This window comes from Saccopteryx leptura, chromosome 3 (assembly GCF_036850995.1).
Source record: "Saccopteryx leptura isolate mSacLep1 chromosome 3, mSacLep1_pri_phased_curated, whole genome shotgun sequence".
In the NCBI taxonomy this organism is placed as follows: Eukaryota; Metazoa; Chordata; class Mammalia; order Chiroptera; family Emballonuridae; genus Saccopteryx; species Saccopteryx leptura.
In genome coordinates this window covers 320,859,179-320,877,564 of record NC_089505.1, presented here as the reverse complement: position 1 = coordinate 320,877,564, position 18,386 = coordinate 320,859,179, and the positions used below count along the sequence as shown (strand labels likewise).

Below are 18,386 nucleotides of genomic sequence, written 5' to 3'. Positions count from 1 at the left end.
ACAACTAAAGTGCCACAACTACAAATTGATGTTTCTCATCTCTCTCCTTTCCTGTCTGTCTCTGTCTCTCTCTTGATAAAAAAAAAAATTGTTTTTAATTCAACTAAGTTGAATTTATTTCAGATATGCAAAGCTGGTTCAGTATTTAAAAACATACAAATGTAATCCATCACATAAACAGACTAAGAATAAAATTTACATGATCATATTACTAGATGCAGAAAAATAACTTGACAAAATTCGACACCTATTAATGATAAAAAACCTCAGCAATTTAAAAATAGATGGAACGTCCTCAACTTCACAAAAAAAAATTTAAAAACCTACAGCTAACATCATACTTAATGGTGAGAAACTAGAAGCTTTCCTGATGAGATCAGAAATAAGGCAAGAATGTTCCCTCACCTCCTTTTCTAGTACTCATACTAGAAGTACTCGCCGATGCAATATGACAAAAAAAAGAACATAAAAGGTATATTGACTAGGAAGGAAGAAATAAAACTGTCCTTTTTTTTTGCAGAAGACATCATAGTAGACGTAGAAAATTCGAAAGAATCAATTATAAAACTCCTAAAATTAAGAAGCAATTATAACAAGTTTGCAGAATACATGGTTAACACACAAAAGTCAATCACTTTCCTATATACCAGCAATGACTAAATAATGAATAAAGTTTAAAATTTAAAACATACCATTTACTCAGCACCCCCTTACTATGAAATACACTGCTCACAAAGATTAGGGGGTATTTCAAAGTGAATATGAAGCGATAAAAAAAAAGCATTTGATTTCTTTTTATTAAACAAGAAAATCAGAAAAGCAAACAACAAGTCATAGAAAGTTGATTATGCAAATGAGATGCAAAACCAATTTTTATTTCATTGGTGAAAATGCACTATACAAAAGGTGGAAAGTACTGGAGTATCTGCACAGTCCCTGATCTTGAAAGTGCATTTTGAAATATCCCCTAATTTTTGTGAGCAGTATGATTAGGTAAATGCCTAACAAAATATGTACAATATTTCTATGAGAAAAACTATTAAACTCTAATTTAAAAAGTCAAAGAACTAAATAGAGATTCCAAATTTAAGAACAGAAAGACTCAATCTTGTCAAGATGTCAGTTCTTCTCAACTTCATCTATAGATTCAATGCAATTCAATGCAATCCCAATCAAAATCCCAGCAAGTTATTTTGTTGCTATCAACAAGTTGATTCTAAAGTTATTATATGGGGAAGGAAAAAAGCTGAATCAGGCAACACCTTATTGGAGAACAAAGTCAGAGGACTGACATTATCCAAATTCAAGACTTACTATAAAGTTACAGTAATCAACAGAGTATGATACTGGTGAAAGAATATTCAAACAGATCCAAGAACAGAAGAGACACCTCCAAAAACAGACCAACACAAAGAGAGTCAACTGGTCTTCCACAAAGGAACAAAGCTATACAGTGGAGAAATGATAATAATTTTCAACAAATGGTTCCTGAACAACTAGACATCACATGCAAAAAAATGAATCTAGACACAGGCTTTACATCTGTCACAAAAATTAACTCAAAATAAATCATAGACCTAAATGAAAAACACAACACTACAAAACCTCTAGAATAACAAAGGAAAAAATCTAGGCAACCTTAGGTATGGTCATGACTTTGTAAATACAACAATAAAGCACAATCCATAAAAGAAAACACTTAAATTGAACTTCATTAAAATTAAGAACTTCTGCCTGACCAATGATGATGCAATGGATTGAGCTGCAGCCTGGGATGCCGAGGGCCCAAGTTCAAAACCCTGAAGTTACCGGCTGGAATGCAAGCTCATCAGCTTGAGTGCAGGGTCGCCAGCTGGAGCACGGGATCATCAACATGATCCCAACGTCACTGGCTAGAGCCCAAAGGTTGCTGGATAGAAGCCCAAAATCACTGGCTTAAAGCTCAACGTCTCTTGCTTTAGTATCACTGGTTTGAGCAAAGGGGTCACTGGTTCAGCTTCAGCTCCCCAGCCAAAGCACTTACAAGAAGCAATCAATAAACCACTAAAGTGAAGCAACTACAAGCTGATGTCTCTCATTTCTCTCCTCCCCTTCTCTCTCTCTCTGCCCATCTCTCTCTCTCTAAAATAATAATAATAATAATAATAATAATAATAATAATAATGAACTGCTCTGTGAAACACCATGAAGATAATGTAAAAACAAGTCAGATGTGGGGATAAAATATTTCCAAAGCACATATCTGATAAACAATTTATATCCAAACTTTAAAAAGCACTCTTAAAATTCAACAATAAATAAAACAACTCAATTTAAAAGTAGTTCAAAGACCTTAACAGACAATTCATGCAAAACAATAAACAGATGGCAAATAAGCATATGAAAAGATGATCCAATACCATATGTCGTTAGGAAATTAGAAATTAAAACAACAAAATATCACAACATACTGAAAGAATGACCAAAATCCTGAACACTAACAACATCAAATGCCAGAGAGAATGTAGAGCAACAGGCACTCTCATTTACTGCTGATGAAAATGCAAAAACAGAAGTCACTTTAGAAGACAGTTTATTACAAAACTAAACACAGTCATACCATATAATTTAGCAATCATACTACCTTGGTAGTTACCCAAGTTATCTGAAAATTTAGGTCCATACAATATACTGCACATAGACATTTATAGCAACTTTATTTAAATTGTCAAGCTCTGAAGCAACCAAGATGTCCTTCAATGGATAAACAAACTATATGGTACAGCCTACAATGGAATATTCAGCCATAAAAAGAAATGATCTATCAAGCAACAAAAAGCAAAACAAAACACAAACAAACAGAAAACATAGAAGAACCTTAAATGCGTATTGCTCAGGAAAAGAATCCAGTCTAAAAAGTCACATACTGTTTGATTCCAACTATATGACATTCTGAAAAAGGCAAAACTATAGAGATAGTAAAAAGATCAGTGATTGCCAGGGGTTTAAGGAGAGGAAGGTTGGGAGAAATGAACATGAGGAATTTTTAGGGCAATGAAATTATTCTCTATAATACTGTAAAGGGGGATACATGATATTATGCATTTGTCAAAACCCATAGAAAGTATAAGACAGAATTAACTGTACAATAAAAAAAATTAACCCTAATGTAAACTACAAACTTCAGTTAAAAATAATATATAAATATTGGTTCAACTGTAACAGATTTAGGCTGTTACAGATTTAACAGATTTAACCTGACAGAATTAGCCACCAAAGAAATACAAATAGAAGTCAGAATGATATACTACTTCATACTCACTAGATGGTTTGAATCAAAAAGTCAGACAATAACAAGTGTTAATAAGGGTATGGAGATATCAGAAACCTCATACTCTGCTGGTGGGAATATAAAATTATGCAGCCACTTTGGAAAACAGTCTAACAATTCCTCAAATAGTTAAACACAGGGTTACCATATGATTCAGCTATTCTACTCGTGAGTAGGTACTACACAACAAAGAGAAATAAAAACATATATCCACTCTAAAACTTGAACACAAATATTTATAATCAGCATTTTTCATAATAGACCAATGTAAATCAGCTGTTGAGTGGATAAATAAATGAGGTATAGAATGGAATATCAATCAACCATAAAAGAAAGAAAGTACTGGTGGTAGGAAGAAAGATGGCGATGGAGTAGGCGGAAGTTCCAACTGCCACCTTCTAGGACCAAATTTGATTACAACTTAAGAACAATCATCTGAAAAACCAACTTTGGAATAAACTAAGAGGAATCTATAACCAAGGATCACCGAAGAAACCACACCGAGACTAGTAGGAAGGGCGGAGACGAGGAGAGGGTTTCGCTGCTCCCAGGAGCAAGCTGCGGCCTGGAAGGAGACTCACAGCGTGGTGGGTTGCCTGAGAGGTGTGGGTTCTCAGCCCCAGACCCAGATCCCCAGACTAGAGCCCCAGAGCCTTAAAGAGGCGCCCAGACAGCATTTAACTGTGAAAAAAGCCGAGTTTCTGTCCACGAGAAAGAGACACACCTCTCGGATGCAAACTCTGTCTTAAAGGGCCAAGCAGAAAACCTCGTTCACAGTAACTTCTCAGGGGCTCTGGGGGTGGAGAGCTGATCTTGACTGGAGTTGCAACAGGAGGGTGTAAAGTTGGAGGCCAAAGAGAGACACGGTGGGGGACAGCCACCAGAAACCCTGTGCTGAGTCATTCTCCAGTACTGCAGTAGCCATATTTCTCGGGCAGAGCATCCCCTTTGTGGGGCATCACCTAGGGAAAAGCAGCTGCTTCGCCCACCCTCTGGAGTCTCTCCTACCCCAAGAATGTCAGCGGGTCATTCTGAGAGCCCAGGAAGCAGGGGGCACCTCAGTGATTCAGTTTTCTGGTATTGAGACCAGAGCTCCCCCCACACACTCCCAAGTCTATGACTGGTGCTTCCACCTCACAACAGACTCAGCTGAAACTGTCCAGAGAGGCAGCAGACCACACCTCTGGGTCTCAGAGGCCATACCCTACTGAAATTCGTGAAAAAAGTCTCGACAGACTGACACACCTACCACCCTTCCTAATCGCTGAATTACCCCAGGCTCTAGACCAGTGGTTCTCAAAGTGTGCACCAGGGTGCACTGGTGTGCCCTAGAAGATTTCCAGGTACGCCCTATGGTATTCCAGAGAAATATGTACCTGTTGGGGACCAAAAAACCAACAGGGTTTTTGGAGTTTAGGTTTTTGGGGGACAGAGTGTGGAAATTGGCTGTAACTTGACAGTCTGCCCAATACCCCACCTCAATTGCCTGATTAGGTTGCAAAAGGCTGTTAAGTTGTGGTACTGGATTCTTTACACTACCCACCATGTACCCTGGAAAGACTGGAGGCAAATTTCTTCTATCCTTTATTTGGTGTAAAGTTAGGATGTTATGTATGGTGGGGGTTTTCAGCACTCAACACAATTAAGAGTAAAAAGAGATGAATTCTTCAATGTACTGACGAGGAAATAAGAGTTTGTCTTTCAAATATATGCCCAAACATTGAAGAAATCGCTAGGACACATCAGGCTCACATTTCTCATAAACATAAGAATGAAAAAACTGAACACATTTGCTCCAGGACCTGCCAAATTTACTAAATCTTACTAAGAATGTATTTATATATATAAAAAGATAAATTTTTTGTTGTTTTTTTATTTTTTCACCCCTTTTTTAAGAAATTTTAAAAGCTTAACTCAAAAAATGTACCATAAAAAAGTTTTTTGATGTCATAATAAATTTGATTTTGTCATATTTATTTAGTTTAATTACCATAAAAGCATGCTTGGATTTTATATTTATTTCTTTAATATTTGACATAATATTATAACATACTTCTGAGAAATTTGTATATAGTGCACCTACAATTATTTGTAGTATTTTAAATGTGTTTGAGAACCATTGCTCTAGACCAGGGGTCTCAAACTCAACTCAGCATGCGGGCCACAGAGCAAGATCACAGCCGTTCGGCGGGCCACACTAGGTCTACAAAAGGCAACTGTTACGCAACACTTTTCTCACTGCAGTTGAAAACAAAAAAAAATCAGTACAACAAGCACAATCGTACATGCAGTTTACTCAGTGTCACAAAACGACCAGAAACTGTAGTTCGCATCACAACTGCAGTTAACTAAGCTAATATCTAGCTAGGATGCTAGAGAAATGAAAAATACAAGTAGGCCCCTAGGCTTACTTAATTTTATCCAAAATATTTTGAACTTCGTGGATTAGTCTGCGGGCTGCACAAAATTGTTCGGCGGGCCGCATGCGGCCCGCAGGCCGCGAGTTTGAAACCCCTGCTCTAGACTCTAGCAGAGGATTTTTCAGGACCTGAGCTCAACAAGCAGCCAGAAAACAAGCTGCAGGAGGCAAGACTCAGAGAAACATGGCCATTTGATTGGACTTTCTCTCAGGACCAGAGTGGGTAAAGGCCAGCCTAGGAGTGTAGCTTGGTATTTCCATGTACACCTGGGCCCAGCAGAGGCAGCCACAAACTCTGAATTGCTTGCAGCTCTAAGAGAGTTGCTGAGGGCCATTCATGGGCAGTGTCTCCCACTGGTCTGTGCTGGGTTCCTGCTTGGAATTCCAGGGCTGGCACACACAGGAGCCAGCTGCGGAAAGCATTGGTTCAGTACCTAACAACCCTTACTAGAGTGGTATCCTAAGGTAAAGCTCCTCACACCAGACCCAACTGAGGCAAGTTCCACTCTGTGATCAACACTGCCACATTGGTTCATGTGCACTGGGTAGGGTGGAGCATCACAGTCAACCGGCCTAGGTACTGGATATTCTGTCCTGATAGGCTGAATTCCACAGGGGGAAGGGAGAGAGGCTTGGAGCATGGAAATTTAAAGTGTGGGTCCCTGTGAGTCTATTGTGGATCTGGTTGATGGGCTTAACCACCTTCAAGAGGGGCACAGTCAGCCCCAGGAGAAAACTCTGTCTTCTTCCCTGAGATCAGGGTCTAACCAGCTGAAAGAACTTCTGCAGAGGGGACTATCAGCTACACTCGGTCTAAGCCTGCTGCTCACCTTGCTGAAGAGAAACAAAATTTGAGTATCCAGCAGTGGCTGAGAGATCAAGCTCTGGAGTAGGGGCCACATTCCCTGTACTGAGCTCCTGACCAAGAGACTCCTGAAGTAGAGGTCCAACAAATGTTGTATTCACAACTTCAGCTGCCCTAATCCACCAAGCTAGCAACCTCGAGAAGGGTTGGTAGGGTGAGGCCAATCTGAGCCCACACTACAGTCTTACTACAGAAGACTCTGTAGGAAGACCAGCAGCTGCAAGAGGAGGAGGAGCAGCTGAAAAGTGGAGTCCAATGTTACAGAGTGTGGAGCTTTTATGGAGCTCTTGTCATCTCTATGCAGAAGGAAGTTTATTCAAAGTTGGCCCCTCCCACAGTTCCCAGACACAGAAAACGGCAGACACAAACTATGAAAAGTGCAGTAGCTGCAGATTGGTAGCCCACAGTGGTTTACAAACAACAGCTGATGCCAACCCAAGAACTAGAGCCAACACTACTGTTAGTGGGTAGCAAACAGCACCAACCCTAGACTCAACTACCTACACAAGCAGCACACCCAAAGGTGGAGTCTAGCAGGCACCAGGCACTGTGGAGAATAAATATGCCCAATAGGACAGACATTGCACAGTGTGCAATACACATAATCAAGGTTTACCCTTAGAGCCAGCCAGCCTGAAGGGATAAATGTACCCACGAAAAGACCAACTGCATCTAATACATACAACAAGAAGAAAAATAGTACCCTCAAGAAGCATTCCTAGAACAAGGAAAACAAGTGGCCTGTAGGACAGTATCACTGAGCCCATCTTCTTCATAAAGACCATAGGAAAATTTCAACATCAGACAGCACTACCTAATACACAGACAAAATGGGCAGACAGAGAACTGTGACCCAAATTAATGAACAAGAGAAATCCCTAGAAAAAGAACTGAATGAGATGGAAGTAACCAAACTACCAGATGCAGAGTTTAAAACAATGATTTTTAGGATGCTCAAGGATCTTAGAGCAACAATGGATGGACATAATGAGCACCTAAATATATAGCAAGCATCAAAATGGACACTGAAATCATAAAAAAGAACCAGTTAGAAATGACGAATACAATATTAGAAATGAAGACTGCACAAGTAGGAATTTATTGCAGGTTGGATGAAGTTGAGGATCGAATCAGCGATTTAGAGGACAAGATATATGAAAACATGGAAGCAGAGCAGCAAAAAGAAAAGAGGCTCAAAAAGTGTGAGGAAATTCTAAGAGAGCTCTGTGACAACATGAAGAGAAACAACATTCACATCATGGGGGTTCTTGAAAGAGAAGAGAACAAACAAGGAATAGAGAACCTGTTTGAAGAAATCATAGGTGAAAATTTCCCTAAACTAATGAAGGAAAAAGTCACACAAGTTCAGGAAGCACAGAGTTCCATTAAAGAGGAACCCAAGGAGAACTACAGCAAGAAAGATCATAATTAAAGTGTCAAAGTTAAGAGACAAAGAAAGAATACTAAAAGCTGCAAAAGGAAAGCAGTTAATTACCTACAGAGGAGCCCCCATAAGTATGACATGCGATGTCTCAACAGAAACACTTGAGGCCAGAAGGGATTGGCAAGAAATATTCAAAGTAATATAAAGAAAGAACCTACAACCAAAACTTCTTTATCCAGCAAGGCTATTGTTTAAAATTAAAGGAGAAATACAAAGCTTCACAGACAAAAAAATAAAATCAAGGAATTCATTACAATCAAACCAGTACTGCAAGAAATGTTAAGGGGCCGACTATAAAAAGAGCAACGAAAAAAATCTAGAGAAAGAGGATTGTAGATTTAAAAAATAAAATGGCAATCAACAACTACATATCAATAAATGTAAATGGGTTAAATACTCCAATTAAAAGACCTAGGGTAGCTGCATGGATAAGAAAACAGGATCCATACATATACTGTCTACAAGAGACCCACCTCAAAACAGATACACGTAGACTAAAAGTGAAGAAGGGATGAAAAAAAGTATTTCATGCAAATGAAAATGAAAAAAAAGCTGGGGTAGCAATACTTACATCTGACAAAAGAGACTTTAAAACAAAGGCTACAGTAAGGGATAAAGAAGGTCACTACAGCCCTGGTTGGTTGACTAAGCGGTAGAGCATCAGCCCAGCGTGTAGAAGTCCCAGGTTCAATTACTGGCCAGGGCACACAGGAGAACAACCCATCTGCTTCTCCACCCTTCCCCTTTTCTTTACTTTCTATCTCTCTCTTCCCCTCCTGTATCCAAGGCCCCATTGGAGCAAAGTTGGCCCAGGCAGTGAGGATGGCTCCATGGCCTCCGTCTCAGGATCTAGAATGGCTCTGGCTGCAATGGAGCGACACCCCAGATGAGCAGAGCATCATTCCCTGATGGGCATGGCAGGTGGATCCTGGTCAGGCACATTCAGGAGTCTGTCTCTCTGCCTCCCCACTTCTAACTTTGAAAAAACACAAACACAAATAAAGGGAGCAATCCAACAAGAGGATATAACCATTGTAAATATCTATGCGCCTATTATAGGAGCACCTAAATATAAATATATAAAGCATATTTTGATGGACATAAAGGGCTAGATCTACAGCAATACTATAACATTAGGGAATTTTCATTCCCCACTAACATTAATAGATAGATCCTTCAGACAGAAAATTAACAAAGAAACAGCGACCTTAAATGACAACCTAAACTGGATTCATAGATATCTTCAGAACCTTTCACCCCTAAGCAGCAGAATACACATTCTTTTCAAGTGCTCATGGTACATTCTCTAGGATAGAACACATGTTGTGGACACAAAATGAGTCTCTACAAATGTAAGATTAAAATCATATTAAGTATCTCCTTTCATCACAATGGCATGAAACTAGAAATCACTACAACAGAAAAACTGAAAAACATTCAAACACTTGGAGGTTAAATAGCATGTTATTAAATAACGAATGGGTTAACAATAAGATCAAGAAAGAAATAAAAATATTTCCTTGAAACAAATGAAAATGAACATATATTGGCCCTGGCCGGTTGGCTCAGCGGTAGAGCGTCGGCCTAGCGTGCAGAGGACCCGGGTTCGATTCCTGGCCAGGGCACATAGGAGAAGCGCCCATTTGCTTCTCCACCCCTCCGCCGCGCTTTCCTCTCTGTCTCTCTCTTCCCCTCCCGCAGCCAAGGCTCCATTGGAGCAAAGATGGCCCGGGCGCTGGGGATGGCTCTGTGGCCTCTGCCTCAGGCGCTAGAGTGGCTCTGGTCGCAATATGGCGACGCCCAGGATGGGCAGAGCATCGCCCCCTGGTGGGCAGAGCGTCGCCCCATGGTGGGCGTGCCGGGTGGATCCCGGTCGGGCGCATGCGGGAGTCTGTCTGACTGTCTCTCCCTGTTTCCAGCTTCAGAAAAATGAAAAAAAAAAAAAAAAAAAAAAAAAAAAGAAAATGAACATATAACTCAAAATGTATGCGACATGGCAAAAGCAGCCTTGAGAGGGAAGTTCATAGCAGTATAGGCATACTTAAGAAGCTAGGAAAAGCTCAAATAAACAACCTTGCATCTAAAAGAACTAAAAAAGGACAACAAAAGCCAAGAGGAAGTGGAAGGAAATAATAAAGATCAGAGTGGAAATAAATGACATAGAGGCTAAAAATACAATACAAAATAGCAATGAAACCAAGAGTTGGTTTTTTGAAAAGGTAAACAAGATTGATGAAACTTTAACTAGGTTCATCAAGAAAAAAAGAAGAGCCTTGGCCAGTTGGTTCAGCGGTAGAGCGTCGGCCTGGCATGCGGGGGACCCGGGTACGATTCCCGGCCAGGGCACATAGGAGAAGCGCCCATTTGCTTCTCCACCCCCACCCCCTCCTTCCTCTCTGTCTCTCTCTTCCCCTCCCGCAGCCAAGGCTCCATTGGAGCAAAGATGGCCTGGGCGCTGGGGATGGCTCCTTGGCCTCTGCCCCAGGCGCTAGAGTGGCTCTGGTCGCGGCAGAGCAACGCCCCGGAGGAGCAGAGCATCGCCCCCTGGTGGGCAGAGCGTCGCCCCTGGTGGGCGTGCCGGGTGGATCCCCGGTCGGGCGCATGCGGAAGTCTGTCTGACTCTCTCTCCCCGTTTCCAGCTTCAGAAATAAAAAAGAAAGAAAAAAACGAAAAAGAGATAGGACTCAGGTAAAAAAGAAATTAGAAATGAAAGTGAAGAAGTAACAACTGAAACCGCAGAGATACAAAGGATTGTAAGAAAATACTATGAAGATCTGTATGCCAAAAAATTGGACAACCTAGGCAAAATGGATAAATTCCTAGCAACATATAATCTTCCAAAACTCAATCTGGAAAAATCTGAAAACCTAAACAGACCGATTACAACAAATGACATTGAAAAATTATCAAAAAACTCTCAGCAAACAAAAGTCCTGAACTAGATGATTGTACAGGCGAATTTTACCAAATATTCAAAGAAGAACTAACTCTTATTCTTCTCAAGCTATTTCAAAAAATTCAAGAGAAGAGAAGACTTCCAAGCTCCTTTTATGAGGCAAGCATAATCCTCATTCCAAAACCAGGTAATGACACTACAGAGAAAAAAAACTATAGGTCAATATCCCTGATGAACTTAGATGCTAAAATTCTCAACAAAATATTAGCAATCTGGATCCACCAATACATGAAAAAATTCATACATCATAATCAACTGGGATTTATTCGGGGCAGGCAAGGCTGGTATGGTATAATATTCACAAATCAATCAATGTGATTCATCACATAAAATGAGGGATAAAAATCACATAATACCAATAGATGCAGAAAAAGCATTTGATAAAATCCAGCACCCATTTATGATCAAAACACTCAGCAAAGTGGGAATACAGGGAACATACTTCAACATGATAAAGGCCATCTATGACAAACCCATGGCCAACATCATACTCAATGGGGAAAAATTAAAAGCAATCCCCTTAAGATCAGGAACAAGGCAGGGGTGCCCCTTTTCACCACTCTTATTCAACATAGTCCTGCAAGTCCTAGCCACAGCAATCAGACAAGAAGAACTAAAAGGCATCCAAATTGGAAAAGAAGAAGTAAAACTATCATTATGTGCTGATGACATGATACTGTATTTAGAAAACCCTAAAGTCTCAGTCAAAAAATTATTAGATTTGATAAGTGAATTTGGCAAGGTGGCAGGATATAAAATTAATATTCAGAAATCAGTGACATTTTATATACCAACAATAAACTTGTCTGAAAGAGAAATTAAGGAAACAATTCCCTTCACTATTGCAACAAAAAGAAATAAAGTAGGAGTAAATTTAACCAAGGAGTTGTAAAAGACTTACACTCAAAAAATTATAAGACATTGAAAAAAGAAATCAAGGAGAATACAATCAGGTGGAAGCATATACCATGTTCAAGGACAGGAAGAATAAACATCATTAAAATGTCTATATTACCAAAAGCAATCTTTACATTCCATGCAATTCCTAGTAAAATAGCAATGGCATACTTCAAAGATATAGAAAAAATATTCCAAAAATTTATATGGAACCAAAACAGAACATGAATAGCCTCAGCAATCTTGAAAATGAACAATAAAGTGGGAGGTATCAGACTTCCTGATATCAAGTTATACTACAAGTCCATTTTACTCAAAACAGCTTGGTACTGGCATAAGAACAGGCATACAGATCAATGGAACAGAACAGAGAACTCAGAAATAAATCTATGCCTTTATGGTCAATTGGTATTTAACAAAGGAGGTAAGAGTATACAATGGAGTAAAGACAGTCTCTTTAATAAATGGTGTTGGGAAAATCGAATAGGTACATGCAAAAAAATGGAACTAGACACCAACTTACACCATTCACAAAAAGAAACTCAAAATGGATAAAAGACTTAAATGTAAGTCGTAAAACATAAACATCTTGGAAGAAAACATAGGCAGTAAACTCTCCAATATCTCTCATAGCAATGTTTTTGCTGATTTTTCTCCATGGGCAAGTGAATTAAAGGACAGGATGAAAAAATGGGACTATATCAAACTGAAAAGCTTTTGCACAGCAAAGGATACCATGAACAAAATAAAAAGACAACCCACAGAATGAAAGAACATATTCTCCAATGTGTCTGATAAGGGGTTAATAACCAAAATTTATAAAAAACTTGTAAAACTCAACACCAGGAAGGTAAACAATCCAATTATAAAATGGGCAAAAGAATTGAAAAGACAGTTCTCCAAGGAGAATTGTCTCTTTGGAGGCCAATAGGCATATGAAAAAATGTTCAGTTTTTTGACCCAGCTATCCCACTTTTAGGAATATATCCTAAGAATATAAAATCACTGATTCAAAAGAAGGTATGCACCCCATGTTTATTGCAGCATTGTTTACAATAGCCAAGGTTTGGAAACAGCACAAGTGTCTATCAGCGGACAAGTGGATTAAAAAGCTGTGGTATATATACACAATGGAATACTATGTGGCTGTGAAAAAGAAGGAAATCTTACCTTTTGTGACAGCATGGATGGACCTGGAGATTATTATGCTAAGCGAAATAAACCAGGCAAAGAAATATATCATATAATCTTCACATATATGTGGAATCTAATGAAAAAAGTGAACTGAGGAACAGAATAGAGGCAGAGATGTAGTCACAGGGATCAGAGGGACAGCAGTCAGAGGGAAGGGGGATGAGGGGATGGGATCAGAGAAGGTAAAGGGATTAGTGAAACTATATATACATAACACAGAGATATAGATAACAGGACAGCAAATCCTAGAGGGAAGGGGGAGGGAGTTAGGGGGAGGGGGACAAAGGGGGTATAAATAGAGACAGAGGGGTAGGGATGAGATAGTTATATTCAGTGGGACACTTGAATCCATGTAAACACAAATTAAAAATTAATAAAAAATTTAAAAAAATAATAAAAATAAAAAAGAAAGTAAGTACTGATAAGTGTTACAACAAATGAAATGGATGAATTATGATACATGAAAGAAGCCAGTCACAAAAGAACAAATATTACATGATTCTATTTATATAAAATTTTCATAAAAGGCAAACACATAGAGACAGAAAGTAAATTAGGGTTGCTTAGGGCTGGGTGAATGGGTTAATAGAGACATGACAGCTAAAGAATATAAGGTTTCTTTTGAAGTGATGAAAATGTTCTAAAATTGACTGTGTTAATGATTAGACACATTGCAAATATACTAAAAACCATTTTTCTGCATACTTTGAATGGATGAATTGAGTGCTATGTAACATACAGCTGAATAAAAAAGAAAGAAAGACACTTGTTCACATATTTGGTCATCTTATTATGACAAAGGAAACTCTCAAAGCAGTGGGGAAAATGTTATTTTCAATAAATGGTGCTGGTTCAATCAGATATTCATGTAATTTAAAAAAAGGGGACTCTTGAATCTACTTAATACTTTACCCAAAAAACAATTCCAGATAAAATGGTGATCTAAATATAAGAGGTCAAATAATAACGTTTCTATCAGATAACCCAGAAATATACCTTCATAACCTTGGATAGGCAAAAACATCTTAACCAGGACACAAAAACACACTAGGCATTAAGAAAAAGATCAGTAAATTGAGTTACATTTAAACTAGAGAGTGAAACAGCATGTGACAAGGTAGGAAAAAATAGTTGTGATGAATATATATACAAAGAACTCATGTTCAGAATACATATAGAACTCCTATAAAATGACAAAAAAAACAGGCACTTCTCTTAGAAAAAAATTAACAAACCACAAATTAGCATATGAAAAGGTATTCAACCATATTAATGAGCAAAATACAAACCAAAACCATGGAATATCTAAAATTTAAAGAGTGACAAAAACATGTTTGTGAAGATGTAGAACAACAGGTAGTAGCGTGTAAACTGGAATTTAAACTTACTTCAAGAGCTCATAATTCTTCTCATTTAACCTCACAGCATTTTCTCTCCAAAATTTCTCAGATTTGTGCACAGGACTCCATTCCAGTCTTCCAGATTTAAGTTCCGAACTGTACTCATCAAACGAGCTATAAAATTTTTTTTAAAGAATTCAGTTTATAAGAATCTGAGAGATCCTCCAAATTAAGCAAAATGAAACAGCTTCACTGATGGCTTAAGTACAAACACTGACCATCCTCTGTACATTAACTACCACACACAAAAAAAGTTGCCCTGGACAGTTGGCTGAGTGGTAGAGCATCAATCAGCCTGGTGCGGAAGGCCCAGGTTCGATTCCCAGCCAAAGCACACAGGAGAAGCACCCATCTGCTTCTCCACCCTGCCTGCTCTCCTTTCTCTCTGTCTCTCTCTCCCCCTCCAGTAGCCAAGGCTCCATGGGAGCAAAGTTGGCCAGGGCGCTGAGGATGGCTCCATGGCCTCAGGCTCGGGCGCTAGAATGGCTCCAGTTGCAACAGATCAATAGCCAGGATAGGCAGAGCACCACCCCCTAGTGTGCTTGCCGGGTGGATCCTGGTTGAGCACATGCAGAAGTCTGTCTCTCTGCCTCCCTGCTTCTCACTTCAGAAACATAAAAAAAAAAACATTGAAACAGCTAAAATAAGCTTTATAAACATGTGAAATTTATTCAACGTTCTAAGGTCTGGTACTCCTGTTAAATTTGAATGCTTGTCATGAGACATTAAAAAAATACTTGCTTTCAAAATCATACCCTGATATATATATGTAAATGTCTATCAGTAAAATACCTGGTAATTTAGCACAACAATTTTCAACCTTTTTCATCTTATGGCACATATAAACTAATTAGTAAAATTCTGCAGCACACCAAAAAATATACATCTTACCAATCTGACAAAAAATTAAGTATAATCTATTTTAATTTTTATTTATTAACTAGATTTTAGAGAGAGAGGAATGAGAGAGAGAGAGAGAGAGAGAAACACAGATTTGCTGTTCCACTTATTTATGCATTCATTGGTTGATTCTGTATGTACCCTGACAGGGGAATCAAACCTTAGTACATCATATTGATGTTGTAATCAACTGACCTATCCAACCAGGGCAGGTGTAATTTTGATTCATTCACACCATATGGCTATTGTGTTGGCGGTTGTCATTTTTTTATCTTAGGGGAAAGAGGTCAGTGCCCCTGACTAAATAGTCAGGTGCTGTATGTTTTAAAAATTCTTGTGGGAAACCAGTGTGACACAGCAAACTGGCAGAAAATTGCTGATCTAGCGGAGTTTCTAACATGCCACTTAGAATACTGTATTTGTCAAATCAATAGACACATTAATATAAATTTATGTGAAAGTATGTTACTTTAATATAAAATAAAATAGTATATTCAAATACTATTATACTATATATAAGCATCATAAACTACTACAGTGCATTACAAAAACATATCTGTACAATATTTTATAATGTGATTATCAATAGAGAAGAGATATTTGGTTGAATTAATCCATTAGAGATTAATTAAAAATAAAAACCTCTACATATAACAAACTGCAAAACACTTTTTTTTTTTTTTTTTTTTTACAGAGACAGAGAAAGAGAGTCAGAGAGAGGGATAAATAGGGACAGACAGACAGGAACAAAGAGAGATGAGAAGCATCAATCATCAGTTTCTCGTTGTGGCACTTTAGTTGTTCATTGATTGCTTTCTCATATGTGCCTTGACTGTGGCGCTACAGCAGATCGAGTAACCCCTTGATCAAGCAAGTGATCTTGAGTGTACACTGGTGAGCTTCGCTCAAACCAGATGAGCCCGTGCGCAAGATGGCAACCTCAGGGTCTGGAATCTGGGTCCTCCACATCCCAGTCTGATGCTCTATCCACTGTGCCACCGCCTGGTCAGGTCTGCAAACCACTTTAAACGATCATTCACTATGTAGCTAAAGCTATTTCATTATTCAATTAGCCAGTGCACAAACACCATGATAAGACATGCCTAGACTTCCTATCAAGTAAAAATCTTTAAAAGTAGCCATATAATACCAAATGGTAATTCAGTATAACCAAGATTTACTGGTTAAATTAATGAGTGTACTGTTTGAATAATGCAGTAATTTACTTGAATGTAAATCCAGTTAGTATTAGAAGTAAGCTAATAATGTTAACAGTAATATCCTAAACCTATAACAGCAAACACAGAAAAATCTTTTAAACTGTATCCATCATCCTATTAGCTTTACATAAATATTTTTCAAATTTCCAAATCAACATGAAAAATCAGTAAGTAATAAGCCAATGTAGATTAAATAATTTACAAAGCTAATTATCACTAGCCTTATTTTTAAAAAGATCTTAAATCGTTATTATAGAGCAGGGGTACCCAAACTACAGCCCATGGGCCGCATGTGGCCCCCTGAGGCCATTTATCCGGCCCCTGCTACACTTCTGGAAGGGGCACCTCTTTCACTGGTGGTCAGTGAGAGGAGCACTGTATGTGGCTGCGCCACAAAGCACGGCGTCGCTCACGTACAGTACTACTTCCTGTGACGTGGGACGCATGTGGCATGGCTCCGGAAGCACGTCATATCACTTGTTACGGCTAGCAGTGACAAATATGGAACTGGACATTGACCACCTCATTAGCCAAAAGCAAGCCCATAGTTCCCATTGAAATACTGGTCAGTTGGTTGATTTAAATTTACTTGTTCTTTATTTTAAATATTGTATTTGTTCCCGTTTTGTTTTTTTACTTTAAAATAGGATATGTGCAGTGTGCATAGGGATTTGTTCATAGGTTTTTTTATAGTCCGGCCCTCCCACGGTCTGAGGGACAGTGAACTGGCCCCCTGTGTAAAAAGTTTGGGGACCCCTGTTATAGAGGAACTAATAATTTTTACTAAACATAATAGAATTTATAAAAACAGAGTAATAAATAATGTAATAGGCTTGCCTATCACTAGCCTATTACATTACAACCAGCTTACTCATATTTGAAATTATAGAAAGACAATAATCATTTGCCTCCCTCCACAAAACTCCATTACAAACCAATGATATGGGTGGGTGATACCTCCCAACTCTATAAAAACATTTGGACATTGGGATAATGCGCTGTATTGAATTATCTGATAAATTCATTTCTGGAACACTTACTATGCTGAAGATATTTGCTGGACACTTGAAATCTCACAACAATCCTACAAGGTTACAATTTTTATTCCTAATTTACCAAAAGGAAAACTAAGATGTTAAAATGTCAAGAATCGTGTTCAAGGTCACATGAGGAAAAAGTAGCTAAAACTGGAGTTCGCCTGGCTCCCAAACTCAATCCACCTATATACAAAGAAAGCCACCTATAGAGAAAGATCTACCGTATTTCCCCATGTGTAAGATGCTGCCATAAAGGTTTAAGACTCACCTTTATTTTGGGGCCCAAAATTTGAAAAAGAAAAATATTGCATAAAGTTATTGAAATCAAGTTTTATTCATCATAAAATTCATACAACTCCTCATCACTGTCAAAACTCCCATCCATTAGCTTGTCCTCATCTGTGTTTGATGACAAACAAATCACTGTCTTCATATATTGCCTCCTCAGTTCCATCTATGGCATTTGAAATGCCACACTTCTTAACACACTTCTTAAATGACTTGACAACTACTATATAAGACACACCCAGTTGTTAGACCCCAAATTTTAGAATGAAAAACAATGTGTCTTACACATGGTGGAAATATGGTATTTCTTTTTTTTTTTTTTAATTTTTTTTTTCTCTCCTTGTATTCCTCTGAAGCTGGAAGCGGGGAGGCAGACAGACTCCCACATGAGCCTGACCGGGATCCACCCGGTACGCCCACCAGGGGGCGATGCTCTGCCCATCCAGGGTGTCACTC

General features: G+C 38.6%; 1 protein-coding gene across 2 annotated transcripts in view; it reads right to left on the bottom strand.

Moving 5' to 3' along the window:
* The window catches only part of ATP6V1H (ATPase H+ transporting V1 subunit H), a 156,660-nt gene that overhangs the window by 59,931 nt on the left and 78,343 nt on the right, over nucleotides 1–18,386 (bottom strand). For both annotated transcript variants that reach the window (XM_066379060.1, XM_066379061.1), the window contains one exon: nucleotides 14,474–14,599. In XM_066379060.1, the coding sequence (XP_066235157.1) occupies nucleotides 14,474–14,599 (126 nt within the window). The remainder of the gene's footprint in view (nucleotides 1–14,473; nucleotides 14,600–18,386) is intronic.